The sequence below is a fragment of the Balaenoptera physalus genome (genome assembly GCF_965194825.1).
Source record: "Balaenoptera physalus genome assembly, chromosome: 3".
Taxonomy (NCBI): Eukaryota; Metazoa; Chordata; class Mammalia; order Artiodactyla; family Balaenopteridae; genus Balaenoptera; species Balaenoptera physalus.
This window is the reverse complement of record NC_138890.1, coordinates 21,073,210-21,098,301: the sequence shown is the minus strand read 5'-3', so window position 1 is coordinate 21,098,301 and position 25,092 is coordinate 21,073,210. Positions and strand designations below refer to the sequence as shown.

The window sequence follows — 25,092 nt, the reverse complement described above, 5'->3', positions numbered from 1 at the left end:
ATTTAAAAAGAACAAACAGTGATGAACAACACAATAACTGAAATGGAAAATACACTAGAAGGAACCGATAGAAGAATAACTGAAACAGAAGAACAAATAAGTGAGCTGAAGATAGAATGGTGGAAATAACTGCCGAGGAGCAGAATAAACAAAATACAATGAAAAGAAATGAGGACAGTCTCAGAGACCTCTGGGACAACATTAAACACACCAACATTCGAACTATAGGGTCCCAGAAGCCGAAGAGAAAGAGAAAAGGTCTGAGAAAATATTTGAAGAGATTATAGTTGAAAACTTCCCTATTATGGGAAAAGAAATAGTCACCCAAGTCCAGGAAGTGCAGAGAGCCCCAAACAGGATAAACCCAAGGAGAAAAACACCAAGACACATATTAATCAAACTAACAAAAATTAAGTTCAAAGAAAAAATATTAAAAGCAGCAAGGAAAAAGCAACAAATAACATACAAGGAAATCACCATAAAGTTATCAGCTGATTTTTCAGCAGAAACTCTGAGGGCCACAAGGGAGTGGCAGGATATATTTAAAGTGATGAAAGGAAAAAACCTACAACCAAATACCAACATTACTCTACCCAGCAAATATCTCATTCAGATTTGATGGAGAAATAAAAAGCTTTACAGACAAATAAAAGCTAAGAGAATTCAGCACCACCAAATCAGCTTTACAACAAATGCTAAAGGAACTTCTCTAGGTGGGAAACACAAGAGAAGAAAAAGACCCACAAAAACAAACCCCAAACAATTAAGAAAATGGTAACAGAAACATACATCTAGATAATTATCCTGAATGTAAATGGATTAAATGCTCCAACCAAGACACAGGCTCGCTGAATGGACACAAAAACAAGACCCATATGTATGCTGTCTACAAGAGACCCACTTCAGACATAGGGACAAATATAGACTGCAAGTGAAGGGTTGAAAAAGATATTCCATGCAAATGGACATCAAAAGAAAGCTGGAGTAGCAATACTCATACCAGATAAAATAGACTTTAAAATAAAGACTGTTACAAGAAATAAGGAAGGACACTACATAATGATCAAGGGATCAATCAGAAGATGATGTAACAATTATAAAGATTTATGCACCCAACATAGGAGCACCTCAATACATAAGGCAGAAGCTAACAGCCATAAAAGGGGAAAGCAATAGTAACACAATAACAGTGGGGGACTTTAACACCCCACTTACACCAATGGATAGATCATCCAGACAGAAAATAAATAAGGAAACACAAGCTTTAAATGACACAATAGTCCAGACAGATTTAATTGATATTTATAGGACATTCCACCCGTAAACGGGAGAATACACTTTCTTCTCAAGTGCACATGGAACATTCTCCAGGACAGATCACATCTTAGGTCACAAATCCAGCCTTGGAAAATTTAAGAAAACTGAAATTGTATCAAGCATCTTTTCCAACCACAAGGCTATGAGATTAGAAATCAATTACAGGAGGGCTTCCCTGGTGGCACAGTGGTTGGGAATCCACCTGCCAATGCAGGGGACACAGGTTCAAGCCCTGGTCCGGGAAGATCCCGCATACTGTGGAGCAACTAAGCCCGTGTGCCACACTACTGAGCCTGCACTCTAGAGCCTGCATGCCACAACTACTGAAGCCCGTGTGCCTAGAGCCTGTGCTCCGCAACAAGAGAAGCCTGCACACCACAAAGAAGAGTAGCCCCCCCGCTCACGGCAACTAAAGAAAGCCTGCGTGCAGCAACGAAGACTCAATACAGCCAAATATAAATAAATTAAAATAAATAAGTTTTAAAAAAAACAATACCAAGGGCATTTAAAAGAAAAATCAATTACAGGAAAAACACTATAAAAACCACAAACACATGGAGGCTAAACAATACGCTAATATACAACCAAGGTATCACTGAAGAAATCAAAGAGGAAATCAAAAAACACATAGCAATAAATGACAACAAAAACACAACAACCCTAAACCTACGGGACACAGCAAAAGCAGTTCTAAGAGGGAAGTTTATAGCAATTCAATCTCACCTCAAGAAACAAGAAAAATCTCAAATAAACAATCTAACCTTATACCTAAAGCAACTAGAGAAAGAAGAACAAAAAAACCCAAAGTTAGTAAAAGGAAAGAAATCATAAAGGTCAGAGAGGAAATAAATAAAATAGAAACGAAGAAAACAATAGCAAAGATCAATAAAATTGGTTCTTTGAGAAGATAAAATTGATAAACCTTTAGCCAGATTCATCAAGAAAAAAGGGAGAGGACTCAAATCAATAAAATTAGAAATGAAAAAGGAGACGTTACAACTGATACCGCAGAAGTACAAAGGATCATAAGAGACTACTACAAGCAACTATATGCCAATAAAAATGGACAACCTGGAAGAAACAGACACATTCTTGGAAAGGTACAACTTTCCAAGACTGAACCAAGAAGAATTAGAAAATATAAACAGACCAATCACAAGCACTGAAATTGAAACTGTAATTAAAAATTTTCCAGCAAGCAAAAGTCCAGGACCAGATGGCTTCACAGGCAAATTCTATCAAACATTTAGAGAAGAGCTAACACCTATCCTTCTCAAACTCTTCCAAAAAAATTGCAGAGGGAGGAACACTCCCAAACACATTCTACGAGGCCACCATCACCCTGATACCAAAACCAGACAAAGATATCACAAGAAAATTACAGACCAGTATCACTGATAAACACAGATGCAAAAATCCTGAACAAAATATTAGCAAACAGAATCCAACAGCACATTAAAAGGATCATACACCATGATCAAGTGGGGTTCACCCCAGGAAGGCAAGGATTCTTCAATATATGCAAATCAATCAATGTGATAAACCATATTAATGAATTGAAGGAGAAAACCCATATGATCATCCCAATAGATGCAGAAAAAGCTTTTGACAAAATTCAATACCCATTTATGATAAAAACTCTCCAGAAAGTGGGCACAGAGAGAACCTACCTCAACATAATAAAAGCCATATACGACGAACACATAGCAAGCATCATTCTCAATGGTGAAAAAGTGAAAGCATTTCCTCTAAGATCAGGAACAAGACAAGGATGTCCACTCTCACCGCATTATTCAACATAGTATTGGAAGTCCTAGTCAAGGCAATCAGAGAAGAAAAAGAAATAAAAAGAATCCAAATTGGAAAAGAAGTAAAACTGTCACTGTTTGCAGATGACATGATACTATACATAGAAAATCCTAAAGATGCCACTAGGAAACTACCAAATCACTGAATTTGGTAAAGTTGTAGGATACAAAATTAATGCACAGAAATCTCTTGCATTCCTATACACTAACAATGAAAGATCAGAAGGAGAAATTAAGGAAACAATCCCATTTACCAATGCAACAAAAGAATAAAACACCTAGGAATAAACCCACCTAAGGAGACAAAAGACCTATACTCAGAAAACTATAAAACACTGATAAAAGAAATAAAAAATGACACAAACAGATGGAGAGATATACCATGTTCTTGGATTGGAAGAATCAATATTGTGAAAATGACTATACTACCCAAAGCAATCTACAGATTCAATGCAATCCCTATCAAATTACCAATGGCATTTTTCACAGAATTAGAACAAAAAATTTTACAATTTGTATGGAACCACAAAAGGCCCCGAATAGCCAAAGCAATCTTCAGAAAGAAAAACAGAGCTGGAGGAATCAGGCTCCCCGACTTCAGACTACACTACAAAGCTACAGTAATCAAGACAGTATGGTACTAGCACAAAAACAGAAATATAGATCAATGGTACAGGATAGAAAGCCCAGAGATAAAGCTACAGACCTATGGTCACCAAATCTATGAGAAAGGAGGCAAGAATATCCAGTGGAGGGACTTCCTTGGTGGGGCAGTGGTTAAGAATCCACCTGTGAATGCAGGGGACACGGGTGTGATCCCTGGTCTGGGAAGATCCCACATGCCACGGAGCAACTAAGTCTGTGAGCCACAACTACTGAGCCTGTGCTCTAGAGTCTGCGAACCACAACTACTGAGCCCGTAAGCCACAACTACTGAAGCCCACACACCTAGAGCCTGTGCTCCACAACAAGAGATGACGCCGCAGTAAGAAGCCCGCGCACAGCAATGAAGAGTAGAGAAAGCCCGCGCACAGCAACAAAGACCCAACACACCAAAAATAAATAAATAAATGAATTAATTTTTAAAAAATATTTAAAAAAAAAGAATACACAGTGGAGAAAAGACAGTCTCTTCAATAAGTGGTGTTGGGAAAACTGGACAGCTACATGCAAAAGAATGGAGTTAGAACACACCCTAACACCATACAGAAAAGTAAACTCAAAATGGACTGAAGACCTAAATGCAAGCCCAGACACTATAAAACTCTTAGAGGAAAACATATGAGAAACACTCTTTGACATAAATCACAAGATCTTTTTTGACCCACCTCCTAGAGTAATGAAAATAAAATCAAAAATAAACAAATGGGACCTAATTAAACTTAAAAGCTTTTGCACAGCAAAGGAAACCATAAACAAGACAAAAAAGACAACCCTAAGAATGGGAGAAAATATTTGCAAACAAAGCAACGGACAAAGGATTAATCTCCAAGCTATACAAACAGCTCATGCAGCTCAATATCAAAAAAAAGCAAAGAACCCAATCAAAAAATGGGCGGAAGACCTAAATAGACATTTCTCCAAAGAAGACATACAGGTGGCCAACAAATACATGAAAAGATGTTCAACATCCCTAATTATTAGAGAAATGCAAATCAAAACTACAATGAGGTATCACTTCACACCGGTCAGAATGGCCATCAACAGAAAATCTACAAACAATAAATACTGGAGAGGGTGTGGAGAAAAGGGAACCCTCTTACGCTGTTGGCGGGAATGTAAACTGATACAGCCACTATGAAGAGCAGTATGGAGGTTCCTTAAAAAACTAAAAATAGAACTACCATATGACCCAGCAATCCCACTCCTGGGCATATACCCTCAGAAAACCGTAATTCAAAGAGATACCCGTAGGGGCTTCCCTGGTGGTGCAGTGGTTAAGATCCGCCTGCCAATGCAGGGGACACAGGTTCGAGCCCTGGTCTGGGAAGATCCCACGTGCCGCGGAGCAACTAAGCCTGTGCACCACAACTACTGAGCCTGTGCTCTAGAGCCCGCGCTCTACAGCCAGCGAGCCACAACTACTGAGCCTGTGTGCCTAGAGCCTGTGCTCCACAACAAGAGAAGCCACCACAATGAGAAGCCCACGCACTGCAACGAAGAGTAGCCCCCACTCGCCGCAACTAGAGAAAACCCACATGCCGCAACGAAGACCCAAACACAGCCAAATATAAATAAATAAAATAAATTAAAAAAAAAAAGACACATGTACCCCAATGTTCACTGCAGCACTATTTACAATAGCCAGGATGTGGAACAAACCTAAATGTCCATCAACAGATGAATAGATAAAGAAGATGTGGTACATATATACAATGGAATATTACTCAGCCATAAAAATGAAATTGGGTCATTTGTAGAGATATGGATGGACCTAGAGTCTGTCATACAGAATGAAGTTAAGTCAGAAAGAGAAAAATATCATATATTAACTCATATATGTGGAATCTAGAAAAATAGTACAGATGAACCTATTTGCAGGGCAGGAATAGAGACACAGACGTAGAGAACAGATGTGTGGACAAGGGGTTGGAGGGAAGGGGCGGGTGGGATGAATTGGGAGATTAGGTTTGACATAAATACACTACCATGTGTAAAATAGATAGCCAGTGGGAACCTGTGTTATAGTGCAGGGAGCTCAGCTCAGTGCTGTATGATGACCTAGATGGGTGGGATTGAGGGGGGTGGGTGGGAGGGAGGTTCAAGAGGGAGGAGATATATGTATACATATAGCTGATTCACTTCATTGTACAGCAGAAACAAACACAACATTGTAAAGCAATTATACACCAAAAAAAAAAAAAAAAAAACAGAAGACCATGCTAAAGATAGAATAGGGATACAATCAGCAAAATTCAGGAGGGAAATTCTGAAAGACAAAAAGCCGATCTTTTAACAAATAAACTATAAAGAAAACAAAGAGAGGAGGATAACAGATTAAAAGAAACTTGAAAGACTTCAACCAAATGTAACACATGAACCTTGTTTGGACCCTGATTTGAACAAACCATTAAAAAAGAAATTATGATATGACTGGGGAAAGAGAGATGCTGACTGGTGTGACAATGGTACTGTGGCTGTATTTTTTTAAAAATAGTCCTTATCTTTTAATATTATAATATTTGATAATATGCCTGAAAATTGCTTCAAAAAATCTAGTGGGAGGTGGATGTGAGGAATGTTATACATAAAAAAAGATTGGTCATATGTTGGTAACTGCTGAAGCTGGAAAACAGGTTCATAGGGATTCACTGTACTGTTAAACAATAAAAATAAAACAGTCTCAAAATAAACCTGCTATTCAAAGCTAACTACAGGCAACATCACAGATATTGTGGGTTCAGTTCCAAACAAGTGCAATGAAGCAAATACCGTGATAAAGTGAGCCACACAAATTTTCTGGTTTCTCAATGCATATGAAGGTTATATCTACACTATACTGTAATCTTTTTTTTTTAATTTATATTGGTGTATAGTTGATTTACAGTGTTGTGTTAGTTTCAGGTGTACAGCAAAGTGAATCAGTTATACATATATCCACTCTTTTTTTAGATTCTTTTCCCATATAGGCCATTACAGAGTACTGAGTAGAGTTCCCTGTGCTATACAGTAGGCTCTTAGTATACTATAGTCTTTTAAGCATGCAATAGCATTATGTCTAAAAAAAAAAAGTACATACCTTAATTAAAAATACTTTATTGCTGAAAAATGCTAACCATCATCTGAGTCTTCAGTGAGTTACAGTAGTAACATCAAAGATGTTATGATGATCACAGATCACCATAACAAATACAAGAATGAAAAAATTTGAAATATTGCCAAGAACTACCAAAATGTGAAACAGAGACATGAAGTGAGCAAAGGCTGTTGGAAAAATGATGCTGATAGACTTGCTCGACAAAGGATTACCACACATACTTAATTTGTAAAAAAACACAATAAAACATAGTGCAATGAAACAAGGTATGCCTGTAAATAAAAACAAAAAAGTAAGGAAAAGATACACATCAAACTGTTAACAGTGGCTTGAACTGGAACAAATCATGGATGAGATTTTTCTGAGTAAAATTTTCCAATGTTATAAACCAATGTTACCTCAATTAAAAAAACTTTTTCCCATTTAAATCTTCTATAATGAAGATGTACTACTTAAAAAAAAATTGTTAGAAGGCAAAATAGCATAATGATTAAGAGTGGAACCTGTGGATAAATGGTAAAATTCCAGGACTAAAGCAGGGAAAGTCACAGCAACCTCACAACTTCTTGTACTAAAAAGTAAGGAAGTGCTCAAAAAACTGACAGGCACATGACAAAAAGTTACAGAAGACACCTGAAGGGACTTTCACCGGTCAAATGTGGAACAATTTGGACAACAAAATGACTACTAGAAAGAATGAATTATGACACATTAAATTTAAAAAATTGAATCCATACCACATTAAAAAAATTAATGGGAAAGGGAAAAGTTTCTTTCTACAGAAGAATGTCAGCTAATTAATGCAGAAGAATGGCAGGAATACAAAAATCACCATTTACTACTATAATAACAATTAATTTAAGCAAGACTCACCAATGGATGCTAAAACCATGGGTGAATGCCTGTTTGGGAACAGGATGTTCATACAGCCTTAAAGTATTACCCCACAGATGACATACTGATTACAAAGGGGAAAGGTACATTTGCAGAAGGAAATCTGGTAGACATTACCTTAGAGAGAGGATCAAATTTAACAACCCCAATAGCACAAACTGATATCATTTGCCCCCTGATGTGATGTGTTACGGATTGAATATCTGTGTTCCCCCAACACTCATATGTTGAAATCCTAACCTCCAGTGTGATGGTATTAGAATATGGGGCCTTCGGGTAGTGATTAGGTCGAGAGGGTCTGCCTTCGTGAATGGGATTAGTGCCATTATAAGGGACTGAAGAGGCCAGAGCTCTCTCCTTCCACTACATAAGGACACAGCAAGATGTCAGAAGTCTGCATCTCAGAAGAGGGCTATCACCAGAACCCAACCATGCTGGCATCCTGATCACAGACTTCCAGACTCCAAAATTGTGAGAAATAAATTTCCATTGTTTATAAACCACTCAATCTATGGCACTTCGTTAGAGCAGTCCAAACTGACAAAGCCATGATGCATTTAGAATACAACACTCTCTTTGTTATTATTTCCTGCCAAAAATGCTTTGACCTAAATCTAATCATAAGAAAACATCAGACAAATCCAAAGTGACTAATATTCTGGGAGGAAAAACCAGAGAGGAAAAACCCCATATTCTGTGAATAAACTCTGCCCAGGTCTCTGGCTGACTCCAGAACCACTCTTGCACTAGACAGACTCCAGTTAAAGATAAAGAACCAAACTGAGACTTGAACTACTTCCCTAAACAAGAGTGTGTAGTTTGATTCCAACCCAGTTAACTGTCTGATGAAACAAAATATAATATTTTTCTTTTTTTTAATTAATTAATTTATTTATTTTTGGCTGCATTTGGGTCTTCATTGTTGCTCACGGGCTTTCTCTACTTGCCGCGAGCGGGAGCTACTCTTCGTTGCAGTGCGCAGGCTTCTCATTGCGGTGGCTTCTCTTGTTGTGGAGCACGGGCTCTAGGTGCGCGGGCTTCAGTAGCTGTGGCACATGGGCTCAGTAGTTGTGGCTCACAGGCCCTAGAGCGCAGGCTCAGTAGTTGTGGTGCATGGGCTTAGTTGCTCCGTGGCATGTGGGACCTTCCGGGACCAGGGCTCGAACCTGTGTCCTCTGCATTGGCAGGCGGATTCATAACCACTGTGCCACCAGGGAAGCCCAAAATATAATATTTTTCTGAGGAATAAACACACACTAGAATATCCACAATATAACATTCACAATGTCCAGGATACAATCCAAAATTACTTAACATACAAAGAGAATGAGGAAAATGTGACCTGTTTTCAATTTATAGGGGTACAACAATTCGAATGACTGCAGATTTCTTATCAGAAACTATGGTGGTCAGAAGATAGTGGAACAAAATCTTTAAATTGCTAAAAGGGAAAAACCTATCAACCCAAAATTCTATATTCAGTGAAAATATCCTTCAAGAATGATGATGAGGTTCTCAATACATGTTTGTTGGATTAAGTGTTTTGGAATTAAATTGCATAGAATCCAATTAATGATACTTGAACAGAACAGTGCACAATGAACAGGATTTCAGAAATGCAGATGGAGACTAAATGGATGACAGAGGTGTCGTTTTTGAAAAAAATACAGCAGCATTTGATAATTCAGAAGATATTGATCCTAAGAAGTTGAACTTGAATGACTGACAAAACCAATATAATATTAACAGAACTAAGAAAATCAGAAAGAAGAGCTAGATAAGGAGGTAAAATATGAAATCTGATCTGATTGGTTCTCTTTGAAAACCAAGCTCAGCAATTAACTTTTGGAAGAAAGTCACATTTTTAATTTCATACTAGTTATAAAATAGCATTTGCTTAATTCATTTATCTTAACCATGGAATGGTTAAGGCAAAGATTAAGAAGTAAGGAAAGATTTAAAAACCAGACACAATAAAGATGTTAAAAAAAATAACAAAAATTTAAAACTAAAATAAAAAAACAGACAAATAAAATTTGCATATAAACTTTAAAAAAAAGAATGATGATGAAATCAAGACATTTTTCAGATAATAAAATTATTAAGGAAGTTTGTTACCAGCAGACCCACCCTGTAAGAAATGCTAAAGGCAATTCTTCAGGCTGAAGGGGATGACACTACACAGACTCAGATCATCAGGAAGAACTGAAGAGTATCAAAAATGGTAAATATCTAGTAAAGAACATTTTCCTCTTAATTTCTTTACAATCCACAGCAACTATTTAAAGCAAAACTATAACATTATTTTATGGGATTTATAATATACATAGATGTACATGTGACATATGACAACTACAGCATGAAAGAAAGGGGAAGGTAGTAAATGCACCTATACAGTTGTAAGATTTCTACACTTTTCATAAAGTGGTATTAACTCTAAGTAGACTGTAAAAGCGTACCTTGCCCCAATAGTAGCCACTAAAGATAGAAAGAAGTATAACTTCAAAAAGTAAAGGGCAAAAAAGGCAATTCTATAGCATATTCAAATAATCAAAAGAAATCAGAAAAGAAAAAACAAGACAAAAACAAAAGGGACAAAAATTAAAATATTAAATGGTAGACCTAAACCCAATCACATCAATAATTAAATGATTAACTAAATTTTCCAATTAAAAATTAGAGATTGTCCAATTTTCACGGCAAAGTAAAGGAGCTGTTACAGTGGAGGATTACTGGACTGAATGTCAATATTATGACATAGTATGAGTGTGTTTCATGTTTGGTAATTGCAATCATTGTTGCTTTTGTTGTGGTCATCCATGTACAATGCTTGGTGTCAGCCTATTTATCTCTTGTAAAAATAAAATACAGTGTGTGTGTGTGAAAAAAAAAAATTAGAGATTGTCAGAATGGGTAAAAAGCATGACTCAACAGTATGTTGTCTACAAGACACACACTTCAAAATAAAAACACAAATATGTTAAAAGTGAATGTATGGAAAAAGATATACCAGACAAGCAGTAGGCATAAAGAGCTGAAATGGCTAGAACTAGGTCTAGTTGTTCTATCAGATAAAATACACTTCAAGAAAAAGAATATTACCAGAAACAAAGTTGGAAACTAAACAACATACTTACAAGTTGGCTCTAAAATTTATATGGAAATGCAAAAGACTAGAACATCCACAGTAATCTTTAAAAAGAACAAAGTGAACTTTTGCTATCTGACATCAAGACTTTGTATGAAGCTACTGTAATCAAGATATTTGGGGTACTGGCATAAGGATAAACAAATAGATCAACGAACCATAATAGAGAACCCAAACACAAGTCCTCACTTACACAGTCATTTGATTTTCTACAAAAGCACCAAACAATCCAATGAGAAAGGGAAGTCTTTTCAACAAACAGTGCTGGAATAACTAGATATCCATATGGAAGAAATAAACCTCAACCCTTACCTCACACCATATACAAAAATCAATTCAAGACATATCATAAACCTGAACAGAAAACAATAATAAAAGAAAAAAATTAATAAATTAGACTCCATCTTGAAAATTAAAACTGCTCATTCAAGACACACACCTATAAGAAAACGAACAGGCAAGTCACAGACTAGAAGAAAATATCTGTACAACATACTGTTTGACAAACGACTGGTATTTAGGACATATGGAAAACTCCTATCTGGATAATAAAAAGTCAAACAACCCAATTTACTAGCTTAGTGATTTTGACAAAGTCACCTACTTCTCCCTGGGGATGATATACTCTAAATTGCAAGGCTGCTGCAAAGATCAGGTGAGATAAGGATAAGTACATCTAAGTACACAGGGCCTAGCACAAAGCAGTAGTAATAGTAGTCATTGTTATGGGCTGACCACCTGTTTTTATAAATGAATTTTTATTGGAACAAAGCCATCTCATTCACTTACATATTGTCTATGGCTGCTTTTGTACTGTAACAGCCAAGTAGCTGTGACAGAGACCCTAAGGCCTGCAAAGCCTAAAATATTTACTAGCTGTCTCTTTAAAAATGTCTGCCAGGGCTTCCCTGGTGGCGCAGTGGTTGAGAATCTGCCTGCCAATGCAGGGGACACGGGTTCAAGCCCTGGTCTGGGAAGATTCCACATGCTGCGGAGCAACTAGGCCCGTGAGCCACAATTACTGAGCCTGCGCATCTGGAGCCTGTTCTCTGCAATAAGAGAGGCCGCGATAGTGAGAGGCCCGCGCACCGTGATGAAGAGTGGCCCCCACTTGCCGCAACTAGAGAAAGCCCTCGCATAGAAACGAAGACCCAACACAGCCATAAATAAATAAATAAATAATTTTTAAAAAGTCTGTCAACTTTTGCTTTAAAGGAGTACATTTTCGAAGGACCTACCTGCATAGCACTATGTTAAGATGCTATGGAGAGAATAAAAACGACTGTGACACAGTTACTGTTACTGAGCTTATAGGTATTAATCATGAATGTTTCAGTCTTAAAAAGGAACACTTAGAACTTCCCTGGTGGTCCAGTGGTTAAGACACTGTGCTTCCACTGCAAGGGGCATGGGTTCGATCCCTGGTTGGGAACTAAGATTCCCGCATGCCGCGCGGTGCACCCAAAAAATATGGGGGAAAAAAAAAAGGAACACTTTTGGGTTTGACTCTCCTATAATTAAGAGAGCCTGAGATATTAGCATTAAAAATGCTCTGCAATGTGTGAACCTTGTTTGGATCCTGACTGTAACAAACCAACTGTAAAAACCAATTATGAGACTCAAGGAGTTTTAAACAGATCAGATATTTGATGATATTAATTTTTTCAGTATGATAGTATTATAGTTAGGGTTTTATTAAAAAAGAGACCTTATCTTTCAGGGATACCGAGGAAAATAATGAAATGGTATCTAGGATCTGATTTGAAATAATCCAGGGAGTGGGAGTTATGAATGGAATACAGATGAAACAACAGTGACCATGAGTTGATAACTGGGTGGCACATGGGGGTTTTAAGGCACTAATATTCCTTCAATTTTTATGTCTGAAATGTTCTTGTAATTAAAATAAACTCACACAAGGTCCTTTTGCAAGACAATAATCAAAGTTAAATTGGCCATTGTCTTTTGAAGAAACTGGTATGAAAGACAGGTGGCACAGATAAAAGGACCTGGAAAAAACCCCAAGAGGCTTCTAAAGACTATTAATGACAATCAAATCCAGTGGTCACATATTATCATCACAGCCTAAACTAAGATAATACTCAATGAGTTCCATATGCAGAAAAAAACTAAATTTCTCTGAATTTTACTAGTTGCTGCTTTATCAAGGTTCCTATGAAAGTGAAATGGATGACAGTGGAGCATAACAGAAACATACAACCTCTTTAAAATGTTTTATAATATGTACAAAAGAATATATATGCAAATCAATATCCAACATAAAAAGTAGACTATTACCAAAACTGAGTAGCTAACTGTGCTTCTTCCTGATCCCATCCTCTGCCTCCACCCACCCCCACCAAGAAGCTTTTATTCTCAAAATTATCATTACTTTGTTATTATATAAAACCACAGTTTTACTACAAATTCTTAAAACAATACATTGACTACCATATTGTATTCAGTATTCTGAAACTTTTTTTTAAATCTCAATATTTCATGGATGATTCTTTGGAGTACAAGCTTTTGAATTAAAGCTGGTTGTGTAGCTGGTTGTGAGCTCTTGCCACTTATTAGGTATGTGACCTTGGGGAAATTATTTTCCCGTCAAGCCTCAGTTTCCTACTTCAACAGACTGTTGTGAGAATTAAAACAGAATATACAAAAAGTACAGTTCCTGGTATATAGCAGGTGCTCATAAATGGTAGCTATACTAGGTATGATTTATAAAGATTTGGCAAATTAAATCCTTTTACTTAATGGGGAAAAAAATCCATCTTGCTATCAAGTGCTTCCTTTATATTAGGCCATTAGAAAACTCCTTAGTAACAAGTCTGTGAATGGTCAGTCTCCACCGCCACCACCAGAAGTAATTCTGATCATCGTCTGATCCTTTGACTTTGCACACATGTTTTCACAGAGATGACTTATGTCGGTCACATCAACTCTTGTTCACCAGGAAATAGTGTGAATCCATCAAACTGTTTTCTTCTAGGTAACTGAAAAGCTGACAAGGTCAATTCTGATGAGATCAGATTTCATGTCTGCATTCAGGGGTGAAGGATTATTAGTACTCTGTCTTCCTAAAACTGACTGAGGCTTATATAGTCTCCTCATACTTTCCCCGACTGTGTGTGTCCCCATCTCTGCACACAGGAAGACAGAACAAAGCAATGAAGCAAAATGACTGACTCTGGAGTCAGGCAGACTTGGGCTTGGGCCCTGGCTCTGCTGCTTAACTATCTGATGCTGCCCAAGTACTAAACCTCTCTGATGCCAGATTCTCCATGGATAAAATGGAGATAACAGTAACACTTATCCTCTAAGATACTTATAGTCCTGACTGTGGCTCTGTGATAGTTATAATGGAGATGACTGATCTAATATTAATTCCTTGAACTTTCGTCTTTCTTAAAATGCTCTAGATGCCTGGATTAAAAGGTGACTAAATCATGAAGTGAGAGAACTTCTCTTAAGTAGTTTTTAGCTGTTAATATTCCTTCAACACATAATGCTTTGGTTATTATTCCGGTGTTAATAAGAGCTATTTTATTTTTTCAAGGAAGGAATAAGCACACCTAGCAGGAAAAAAACCTGCTAAAAGAAATCCCGAGGCCTGGCTCTTTAGCAGCAAGGCATAACGATTAGGGGTAAGTAAAACAAAGTCAAGGTTAAGAGGAACAAAATGGGAAGAGCGAAGACACTGAGGACTCAAGTAGACATGGACTGCAGTCAGACTGCCATTTTCACATGCCATATCATACAGTAACCTTATTAATGCATCATAGTGGAGCTAATACAAGGAAATGTTCCACAGAAAGGCTAAACAAAAATTATTAGAAGACAACTCAGATGACAGGGGTGGAGGGATGGGACAGGACCACACAGTTCTGCTACATTATTAATACAAGAGGAGAGGGTTACAAGCAGTGGAACATCACAAGTCTGGAGTGGAGGTACTTGGTCTAAGAGTTCATCCAGTGGCTAAGAGTTATGATATATTTCTATGTCAGTAGGCATTCAAATAAGATGATGGCCTCTACAGAAACACCAAAAGGTCTGGGGTCAAGTCTATCAAAGAAGAATCCACTTTAGATATACCACTTTGGGCATCCAGCTCCTGCTGACCCTTGTACCAGGCCACCACCTCTTCCCACCTGTTAGCTTCCTCCTCCCATTATCAACAGCAATGAATTCTTTATCCTTTCTCCTTGCTGCCCACCCACCCTCCTCTCCTCCCCAGTTCTGCATGGATTCCAATACTTTTTTCCCCATATCAGTGCCACTACTATTCACACTGATTAGATCCTTCTGCAGGATCAGCACTGCTTCTGCTTTAAGAAATGAAAGCTTTGACTGTTCAAACACAAGAACGGGCTTGCTGTGCCAGGCTGCATAAAACTGGAACCTTGGTAAGAACTGATGGGTGGGTGGAAAAAACCTGGAAAGCACCTTTGAAGCCTTTGAAGCAAAGGGAAAATATAATTTGTGAAGAACTTATATAAATTGATAAGAAAAATACTAAGAACCCAATAGATACCTGGGCAAGTTCAGAGAACAATTTCTCAAAAAAGAAATACAAATTGGCTTTTTTAAAAAAGAAAAAAACTCGGGCTTCCCTGGTGGCGCAGTGGTTGAGGGTCTGCCTGCCAATGCAGGGGACATGGGTTCGAGCCCTGGTCTGGGAAGATCCCACATGCCGCGGAGCAACTAGGCCCCTGAGCCACAATTACTGAGCCTGTGCGTCTGGAGCCTGTGCCCCGCAACAAGAGAGGCCGCGACAATGAAAGGCCCGCGCACCGCGATGAAGAGTGGCCCCCGCTTGCCGCAACTAGAGAAAGCCCTCGCACAGAAACGAAGACCCAACACAGCCAAAATAAATAAATAAATAAATTAATTAATTAATTTTAAAAACCTCAACTTTACTAGTTAAAGAAATATAAAATATAATGAAATATCACTGATTATCTATCGACTATACATGCTTTAAAAACAAAAAAAGAAAAAGTAATATTCCTCAGTATTTGTAATGGTGTGGTGAAAGGAACACTCTCACGTGCTACCAGTGAGAATTTAAATGAGTATAACCTTTCCAGAAAGCAATCTTAAAACTTTATACATATAATCTGGTAATTTCACTTTTTGTAATCCGGTTTAAAGAAAAAAATCAGAAATTCAGACAATTTATACCTTACAAGGCTTGTTGCTATTTTAGATGCATATCTTCAATAAAGGGGGGAAAAAGGGTTAAAAACCCATACCTGATCCTAGGGGAACATTTAAATAAGAATCTGTCCTTTTTCTCACCAATCAGTAATAATCCCTTCCATCTCTGTGAGTGCTTAGTGCCTCTATTTTAGCACTCTATTTTAGCACTATAAATATGATTTGTATCATATTTAGTCATTCCCAAGTCTGTTTGTCTCACTGGACTGTGAATTCCCTGAATACAAATTTGGGGTCCCATTCAGCTCTGTATCATATACCTTATTACCTTGTGAGCATTCCCAGCACCTAACACAATACTTCATTAACAGAAGGACATGAAAATTTTTAAGTTGAATCACTGTACGAAGCAAATTAATCAATGACTTCAAAGATGTTAAATTTTATACACATAAAGACATGAACACTAAATTTATAACTGACCTAATTCTACCACAATTTGGAATAAACTCAATTCCATGAGATTATAGGAATGAGTTATTAGATTGCAGCAGTCACAATCTACAGCCATACCCCTTTATTCTTTGTTCTTCTTCCTGCCTGGAACACAGATGTAAGGTCTAGAGATGTTAACAGCCATCTTGAAACCATAAGTCAAGAAGCTACAAGTACAGGACTGTAGAGCCAAAAGAGAAAAGCTTAGGTTCTCATTACATCACTGAGCCACTGCCTCACTCTAGACATCTGGATATGTGAGAAAAAGAAACCTTACATGTTAAACCCATTTAATAATTAATTACATTAATTAATACAGTGTTTTCTGTTATTAGGAATGATAGAATTTTCTGATAGATGCTAATAGGGTTTTCCATTATTTGTTCTGACTTATAAATGATACATAACCATCCACTTGGTAAGAGTGACTAAAGCAGGGGTGGACACTTAAATAAAGACAATCAGAGTCTTTCTCTAGACTAACTTGTGGTCTCAGGAGAAAGAACTCCTTCTTTCCATTAAAGGCTAAAAGCCTATGGCTGCTGGCAGACACTTTGCTTGCCCCTTAAAAAAAAAAAAAAGCCTATCTATTGAATAGAGACAAATGGAGCCAAAAGATGGAGAGACACACCATCTCAGCTCCTAGATCCGGCTCTGCCTAAAGCCTATCCCAGGCTTCCCAATTATTATGAAAACTAACCTCTCTTTTTTGCTTCAGATTACTTGAATTGTTTTTCCAATACCTGCACCCAAAAGAGTCCTACATACTACTGGAGTAAACACATAAATAATTATTTTACAGGCTGAAAAAAACTTTGCCCTGTATTAACCCATATAACTCAAGTTATGTTTGTCATTCTCCAATTGCCCACTATTTATTTTCATAATGCCCATACTACACCCACACTGAATGGCATGCTCTTTCTTGTAGACCCTTCATGTTTTTCTATTTATGTGAGTTTTGCCTACTGTTATTTTACATTAATGCCCTTCCTTCTAAATCTCTAATCACGTTTCTTCTGAAACACCACAGGAATTTATTTTTATGCCCCTTAGTAGTTTTGACCTTGCATTACAGTTATTCATGTGTATGTCTTATCTATCCAATTGCACTGTAATCTCACTTTGTTTGGATTTGTATATCTTCCCACAGGTCAGTCTGTCTCCATAATCCATGTTATTTCTACTAAACCTATGCCACTTCCCAATTGTTAATACCTCAGTAGTTAGGTGTCAATAGTGATATACTTAATCCTCCTGGGTACCACAAAAGCCACATTAATACAAGTGAGAAGACTAAATGGGATACAAATTACATTCAGGTAGGCAAATACAGATATATAAAACAGAAAAAGTCAACTCTAATTTAAGAAATTTGTTACTTAGAGATGATTGGGTCTTCTGATTTTTGCTGACTCACCCAAGTCAAGCCTATTCTAGGTCTCAGTCCTTCTCTGATAGCTCTCAGGCAAATCTCTATCAAGAGATTTGATACCTCTACCCACCTACTTACCCACCGTTATGTTTCCAAGAAATATCCATGGAAAAAAAATCCACTCCTGGCAATATCCACACCTCTGTATCTAGGCCCAAAGTGTATACAGTTAATGCCTTCAGCTTTCCTAATTCTCCTATGATCTATTTCTCACTAAACTTATTCTTAGCACTTTGACTCTAATGCCTTTCCTTGCCTTTCATCTTTCCTTTAGCTCTAGCTGGCTGGTGGCTTATCCTTTATGTATTGTATTAGAACACAGAAACACAGACTTCAAAAAGACTACACAGGCAAGAAAAATATTCAATAATAACAGTAGCTACCATTTATTGAATATCTAAAACAATCTAGACACAGTGCTGGGTGCTTTATCTCTGATTCCCATGACAATCCTAATGATGTTAGACTAATTTTACAAATGAGGCACCTGATCCTCAAAGAGTAAGATAATTTGTCAAGCATTACCCAGCTGACAAGTATTACAGCTGAAATTTACGTTCAGATCTACCTAGTTCCAAAGCCCATGTTTCTCCCACTCTGTCTTATTACCAAAAATAAAACGCTGGCTGTTCTCCCAGCTTCCACCCTTGTCACCCAACAATCTATTCACACAGCAGCCAGAGTGATCCCTTGTTCAAATATTAATTCATTTTTTGCTCAAAACCCTCCAATGTTTCCTCCTTTAAAAGCTAAAGTCCTCACTAATGGCCTAAGAGCCCTGTGTGATCTGTCTACCTGTCCCCTCCCCAATTACCTCTCTGGTCTCATTGTTAATCTCTCCCTCACTTACACTACTGCAGCTGCACTGGCTTCTTTGTCATTCCCCATATACACCAAGCCTGCTCACACCTCAGGGCCTTTGAACTTACTGTTCCCTCTGCCTGTAACACTCTCCTCTCCACTCGAAATTCTCTTAGCTTATTCCCTCACTTCCTTTAGGTCTCTGTTCAAATGTCACCTTCTCAATGGAAACTTCCACACCACCTATTTTTTTTTAATTTATTTATTTATTTATTTATTTATTTTTGGCTGTGTTGGGTCTTCGTTTCTGTGCGAGGGCTTTCTCTAGTTGCGGCAAGCGGGGGCCACTCTTCATCGCGGTGCGCGGGCCTCTCACTATCGCGGCCTCTCTTGTTGGGAGTACAGGTTCCAGACGCGCAGGCCCCGTAGTTGTGGCTCACGGGCCTAGTTGCTCCGCGGCATGCGGGATCTTCCCAGACCAGGGCCCGAACCCGTGTCCCCTGCATCGGCAGGCAGATTCTCAACCACTGTGCCACCAGGGAAGCACCACACCACCTATTTTAAACTGCCACCTCCTGACCTCAATACTCCCTATTCCTCTCTTCCTCTGATTTCTTTTTTTCCTCTAAAATACTTATCAACATGACATATTATATGTTTACTTGTTTATTGTAGTAGTATCCCACTACTAGAATATAAGCTCTCTGAGAACACGGACTCTGTATACTCTGTTCACTATATCTGGCACGTAGTAGGCATTTAGTAAGTATTTACTGGATGAGTAAATGAAGACCTTTATTCTTCCTAGGTGTTTAAATGAAAATGGTCTCAAAGACATTTTCCAAAAAGCAAATGCAAAGGCAACCTGCTTTTGTCCCAGTCTAGATTACTTTAGCAAATCATCTCCCTTCAAACAATGCCTTTAAAGGACACTCCCTCTCATTTTTCCATAGTTGTGAACAGATAGCCATGTCATTGAGCAACAAACTGAGCAGACTGAGCCAACTTAACCAGAGTGTAGTATTATAATAAAATAAAACTTACAGCAAAGTTAATCAGACACATTTAATGATATGCATAATTGTTATTGTGCTGCATGGTAACTAGGCATAAATGGTAGACACTTCATGTAAATGACTCTAATTACTATTTCTTTTACACAGCCAAACAAGCATGTCTAGGATCAGATTCAGGGGAAAACAGGAAGGAGGGGAAAGCTGAATACTTAGCTCTGGGAGGGAAGTCCTCCCTCTTATTCCATCCCCTTAGGCATTGGGCTAATGGTCTCCCAGCCTGGGTTATGTGTAACTCTTTCCCCTCCATTGTAGGAGAGGCTTCCTTTTATCAAAGATTACAATATTAGGTTGTGGACGGCCCTCTGTCTTCAGTCGTAAAGCTGAGAGGAACCAGAACAATCACTACTATCCCTGGCAAGGAAGATGGGGCAGGACACTGGTGGAGAAACCAAATAAAGACAGCAAATTTACCGAAAACCCACTATATGCCAGGCACACTAGTAGGTGTTTCACATAATTCATCTAACTATCAATACTTCCCCCACCCCACCTAGAGCCCCAAGCTCTGTCCGCAGGAAAGTAGAGTAGTAAGCAGAGAGTGGGACAGTTCCAGTGAGGACTCCCTGCTCCAAACTTTTCCATAAGGCCTAAAATGTCACATTCTCAGAAAGGGTAATTTAGGTAAGTTAACATTATTAGGAAGATTAAGAGGAAGCTGTCATTTAGTGGCTGTTTCCCTTGCTTCCTATCTTATCTAACCCATAAGAGGATAAAGGGCCCCCTACTTTCCTATGGGTTTGTCCAAACCTATCCAGCTCAGGCTAAGCCCACCCTTCTCTGGGGACAGCGGCATGCAGGATCCCCAGGGATCAGGGATCGAACCCGTGCCCTCTGCAATGGAAGCACGGAGTCCTAACCACTGGACCACCAGGGAAGTCCCTGAACTAATTTTTAAAACAAATTTCCTCATATAAAATAAAGTGACTGTCATTCAGGATACAGCAGACATCTTTGAATGGAGGTCTGAGACATTTGGATCAGGGCTACAAGACATACAGTGCCAAGAAAATAAGGGCTTCCAATTATATCAGAAAAGCACACTTATATCTATAATATTTTAAAGAGTCCTCAAGACCCAGAGTGTAAATCCAACTGAGCAGCATCACACAGGATCACTGACACTTGGCCTAACGGATTAAAGAGAACTTGAAAGGCTTGTCCTGAATGGATAACAATGCAAGTCTCAGTCTACTTTGCCCTCCTGATGGTGTCAGCCTCTCAACAAGTTCAATGAGAAAAACCTGGTTCTGGTGGTATAAGTCTGCATTAGGTGTGAGAAAACTCAGAAACAAGCCTGAATCAAGTATTTGGGGCTGTGAGTTGCCCCACCGCACGCACCCCTGTAAGGAAGAACAAGCTTAAAAGCAAATATCATATAGCTGAAAGATGTCTGACAGAGATGAATACCAAAGCTTCCTGTTTAAGCACAAACTATCAGCGTTCAGTCTAGGAGGTATCAGTAGGAGCTACTCTATACTACTCTTTGCCTTTTGATTCTGACTGGAAGAAGGTCATCTATTCCTAGAGCTCAATGGGGATTCAGTTTCTCAAACTCATTTATTTCTGGACCTCAGTGCTGAGTGCATTGTTGACTCAGTAACTAATACCAGTTGGGTAAGGTGTTTGGTGAGATAGACAAAATAGTCTCTCCCTTCTCTGGTCACCAAAGGCCCAGCCCTAGAATTCTTTCAGTCACTGGAACTCTCCACTAAAAATCAAACTAAAGAGCTATGTCAAGGTAAAACTGCATCTAAGATCCTAGACCTACAGTGCTCTTCTATTAAAGGAGTTGACCAGATTTAGGTCTTCAACTTTCATTGTATTTAAAAGACTACAATGCTATTCATAAAAACCCTTAAAAATGATGACAAAATCTTTGACCTAGTAATTCCACTACTGGGAATTCCACAGATGAAAGTTCTTAAGTACTTACTATGTTGTGCTGAACACTTTACTTAAAATATCTCCTTCGACCTCACAAAAACCAAATAAGGTCATTTCTATTGTTTGACAGATGCATGAAGGGAAGCCTGGAAACTAGCGCAGGGTCACAGACTAGTAAGTGACAGAGGTGGGACTCAATCTCAGACTGATTGGACTCCAGAGCCCATCTTTTTTTACTATCACCCAAACTAAAAATACATCCTTAGAAAATAACCCCAAAATACAGCCATAATTTTAGGCATAAAAAGCTCACTGTCATGTAACATGGCAACTTGAAGCATTCTAAACACACAACAATTAAATAAATGGAGGCAATCTGGATTACAGAATATTATATAAGCATTAAAAATATTTTTACACATAACTTTTAGTGACATGGGGAAATTTTTATGCTGTAAGTAGAAAAAAACAAAACAGAATTTTACATACAGTCAGATCTCAACTATGTAAAAAATATACCTGCACATAGAAAGATCTAAATTTACTGATAAATAAAAAAAGGCAAATTGCAGAATTACACACGTGTGGCATGGTCTCATTTATGTAAATAATTCCTGACTCATTTCAAGTACTCAATAAATGTAAGCCATTATTATTATTCATACTACAATGAACAAGTACTACTTTACAATCAGAAAAATCAACAAATTTATTTAAATTATAAGTTTAGGTACTTCCTTATTTAATTAATGAGAAGTGTATAACTTCAGAAAAATTAAATAACATGTGCCTTTCTTTCCTGGAAATCTTAACATATAAAACACCTCACAATAATACAATTTCAGATTAAATATCTCTAAGTTATGGGAACCAAGTAGCACTGAGAAAAATGTTACAACACTTCTAATCATCTAAGTTATGGTCACATTCAACATGTTAGACCACAGAGTTGTGCAGATTCTATTTAGAGTTTAAAGTCATAAACAGAAAGGCAAGATCAGGGGTGGTATTTCAAGCGCTGTGATGAACAAGCAGATTCTCTTGCCCAAATGTCACACTGCACCAAAACCAAGGTCTTTTGTGCACTCTTCGAGAGAGAACCAACACCTCCAGGGTGATGCAGCAGAGACACGTAGGACATGAATGGAAATTAGGGATATTTTTCAGCTGTTAACTATCTTTAGGTAGAATTTACACACACACACACACACACACACACACACACACACACACACACAAGGGACTTATTTTGAATGAAAAACGGGCAACTCTAGAACTTAGTTCCTCAAGTTCCATAGGAGTTTCAATATTTGAATATATAAATTGAAATTCAAGGTCCATGGGATAACAATGATCTCTGGCCTGCCTATAGCAAAGAATAAGTGTGAAACATTGAAAGATGAAAGATTTTTCCCTTCCCCTTGTCCTGAGGTATGTGCAACAAAATAGTATAAAGTAATAAAGAACGTTAAAAGCACTAGATAATTAGCTAGATTAAAAAAAAAACAAACTTTAACATTGAAGAAGAGTTGTCTGTTGCACTGTACCGTATAGGATTACAAAAACACCACAGTTGAAGAAAGGAATCTGGCTTTACCTGTATCTTGACCCATCAGCCCATTGCAGTACATGGCATGTCGCTCGATCTTTGTGGGTGGGAAGCCTTGGTCACATAGTGGGCAGGATACCTGGGTACTAGATGAGAAGGTAGTAGTAGGTATTTCCTTCTCAGCATCTTCCCTGTTATCAACCTGAAGAACCTGAAGAACATGACAAATGGCAATTGTATTAGCTTTACTTTATAAAGTATCTTTTCCCAAGAAGAACTGCAAGACTCCATCTTATATTCCACTTACTTTCAATGAGGCGATACCAATCAGTTTGCCAAATTCAGGACAGCAGATTGGGAGATACACTAATAGAGTTAATATTTATTTATTATACTGAATAATAGTTATTCAGTGCCTGCCTACTATGTGCTAAGCACTCTGCATGTAATACTCATTTAAACGTCATGATAATCTTACAAAGGTACGAACACACTCTTTTTACACTTGAGAAAAGTGTTGTCCAAAACAGTAAAGTAACTTGCCCAAAGTTACAGAATAAATAAGTGGCAGAGCTGAAATTCAAACCAAGGACTATTTGGCTCCAAAACCTGACAGCATTCCTCTCTATCACACTGCAAGGTGCTGTCCTCGTTGGGTCAGTATGCTGTGTCTGCTGTTTCAGTTTGTATTATCAACAGCATCTTAAAGACACTTTTTCAGGGACTTCCCTGGTGGCACAGTGGTTAAGAAACCGCCTGCCAGTGCAGGGGACACAGGTTTGAGCCCTGGTCCAGGAAGATCCCACATGCCACAGAGCAACTAAGCCCGCGAGCCACAACTACTGAGCCCACGTGCCACAGCTACTGAAGCCTGCATGCCTAGAGCCTGTGCTCCGCAACAAGAGAAGCCACCGCAATGAGAAGCCCGCGCACCACGATGAAGAGTAGCCCCCGCTCACTGCAACTTAGAGAAAGCCCACGCACAGCAACAAAGACCCAATGCAGCCAAAAGTAAATAAAATAAATAAATAAATTTCTTTAAAAAAGACACTTTTTCAATCTCACAAAAGAACTGTGAAGGCAGTCAAAAGGTACAAACTCCTAACTGTAACATAAATAAGTACTAGGGCTGTAATGTACAGTGTGATAATATAATTAACACTGCTGTATATTATATATTAGATAGTTGAGAGTAAATCCTAAAGAGTTCTCATCACAAGGAAAAACAAATTTTTTTCTATTTCTTTAATTTTGTATCTATATGAGATTATGGATGTTCACTAAACTTATTGTGAAAATCATTTAACGATGCCTGTAAGTCAAATCATTATGCTGTACCCCTTAAACTTACACAGTGCTGTATGTAAATTATATCTCAATAAAACTGAAAGACAAAAAGGAATTAATTCCACACACACACACACGCAAACACACACACAGAACTGTGATCACTGTAAGTGATTTCGGATATCAAGAGTTAGGGGGGAAAAAAAATGCTCTAAGCAAAAGCAACACAACTAAAATTTATGTTAAGAACCTAGGTCTCAGCTTATACCAGTAAAACAAACCACTTCTTGTGTTTTATTTGTGACTTTTGGGTTGAAAGAGGAAACACAACTAAGACCCAAATATTTAAGAAGGCCTGAAGAAATCATTAAGACAATTCTGACAAAGTCATTCTTACTCCTTTCTCAGTGTTTGTAGTCATCATTTTTCCTACAGTTCCCAGTCTCTCAGAGGCAGTTTTATTTTACCTTTACAG

General features: G+C 38.0%; 1 protein-coding gene across 6 annotated transcripts in view; it reads right to left on the bottom strand.

Moving 5' to 3' along the window:
* The window catches only part of UIMC1 (ubiquitin interaction motif containing 1), a 132,508-nt gene that overhangs the window by 18,835 nt on the left and 88,581 nt on the right, over positions 1-25,092 (bottom strand). For all 6 annotated transcript variants that reach the window (XM_082453472.1, XM_082453467.1, XM_082453468.1 and 3 more), the window contains one exon: positions 23,379-23,541. In XM_082453472.1, coding sequence (XP_082309598.1) covers positions 23,379-23,541 — 163 coding nt within the window. The remainder of the gene's footprint in view (positions 1-23,378; positions 23,542-25,092) is intronic.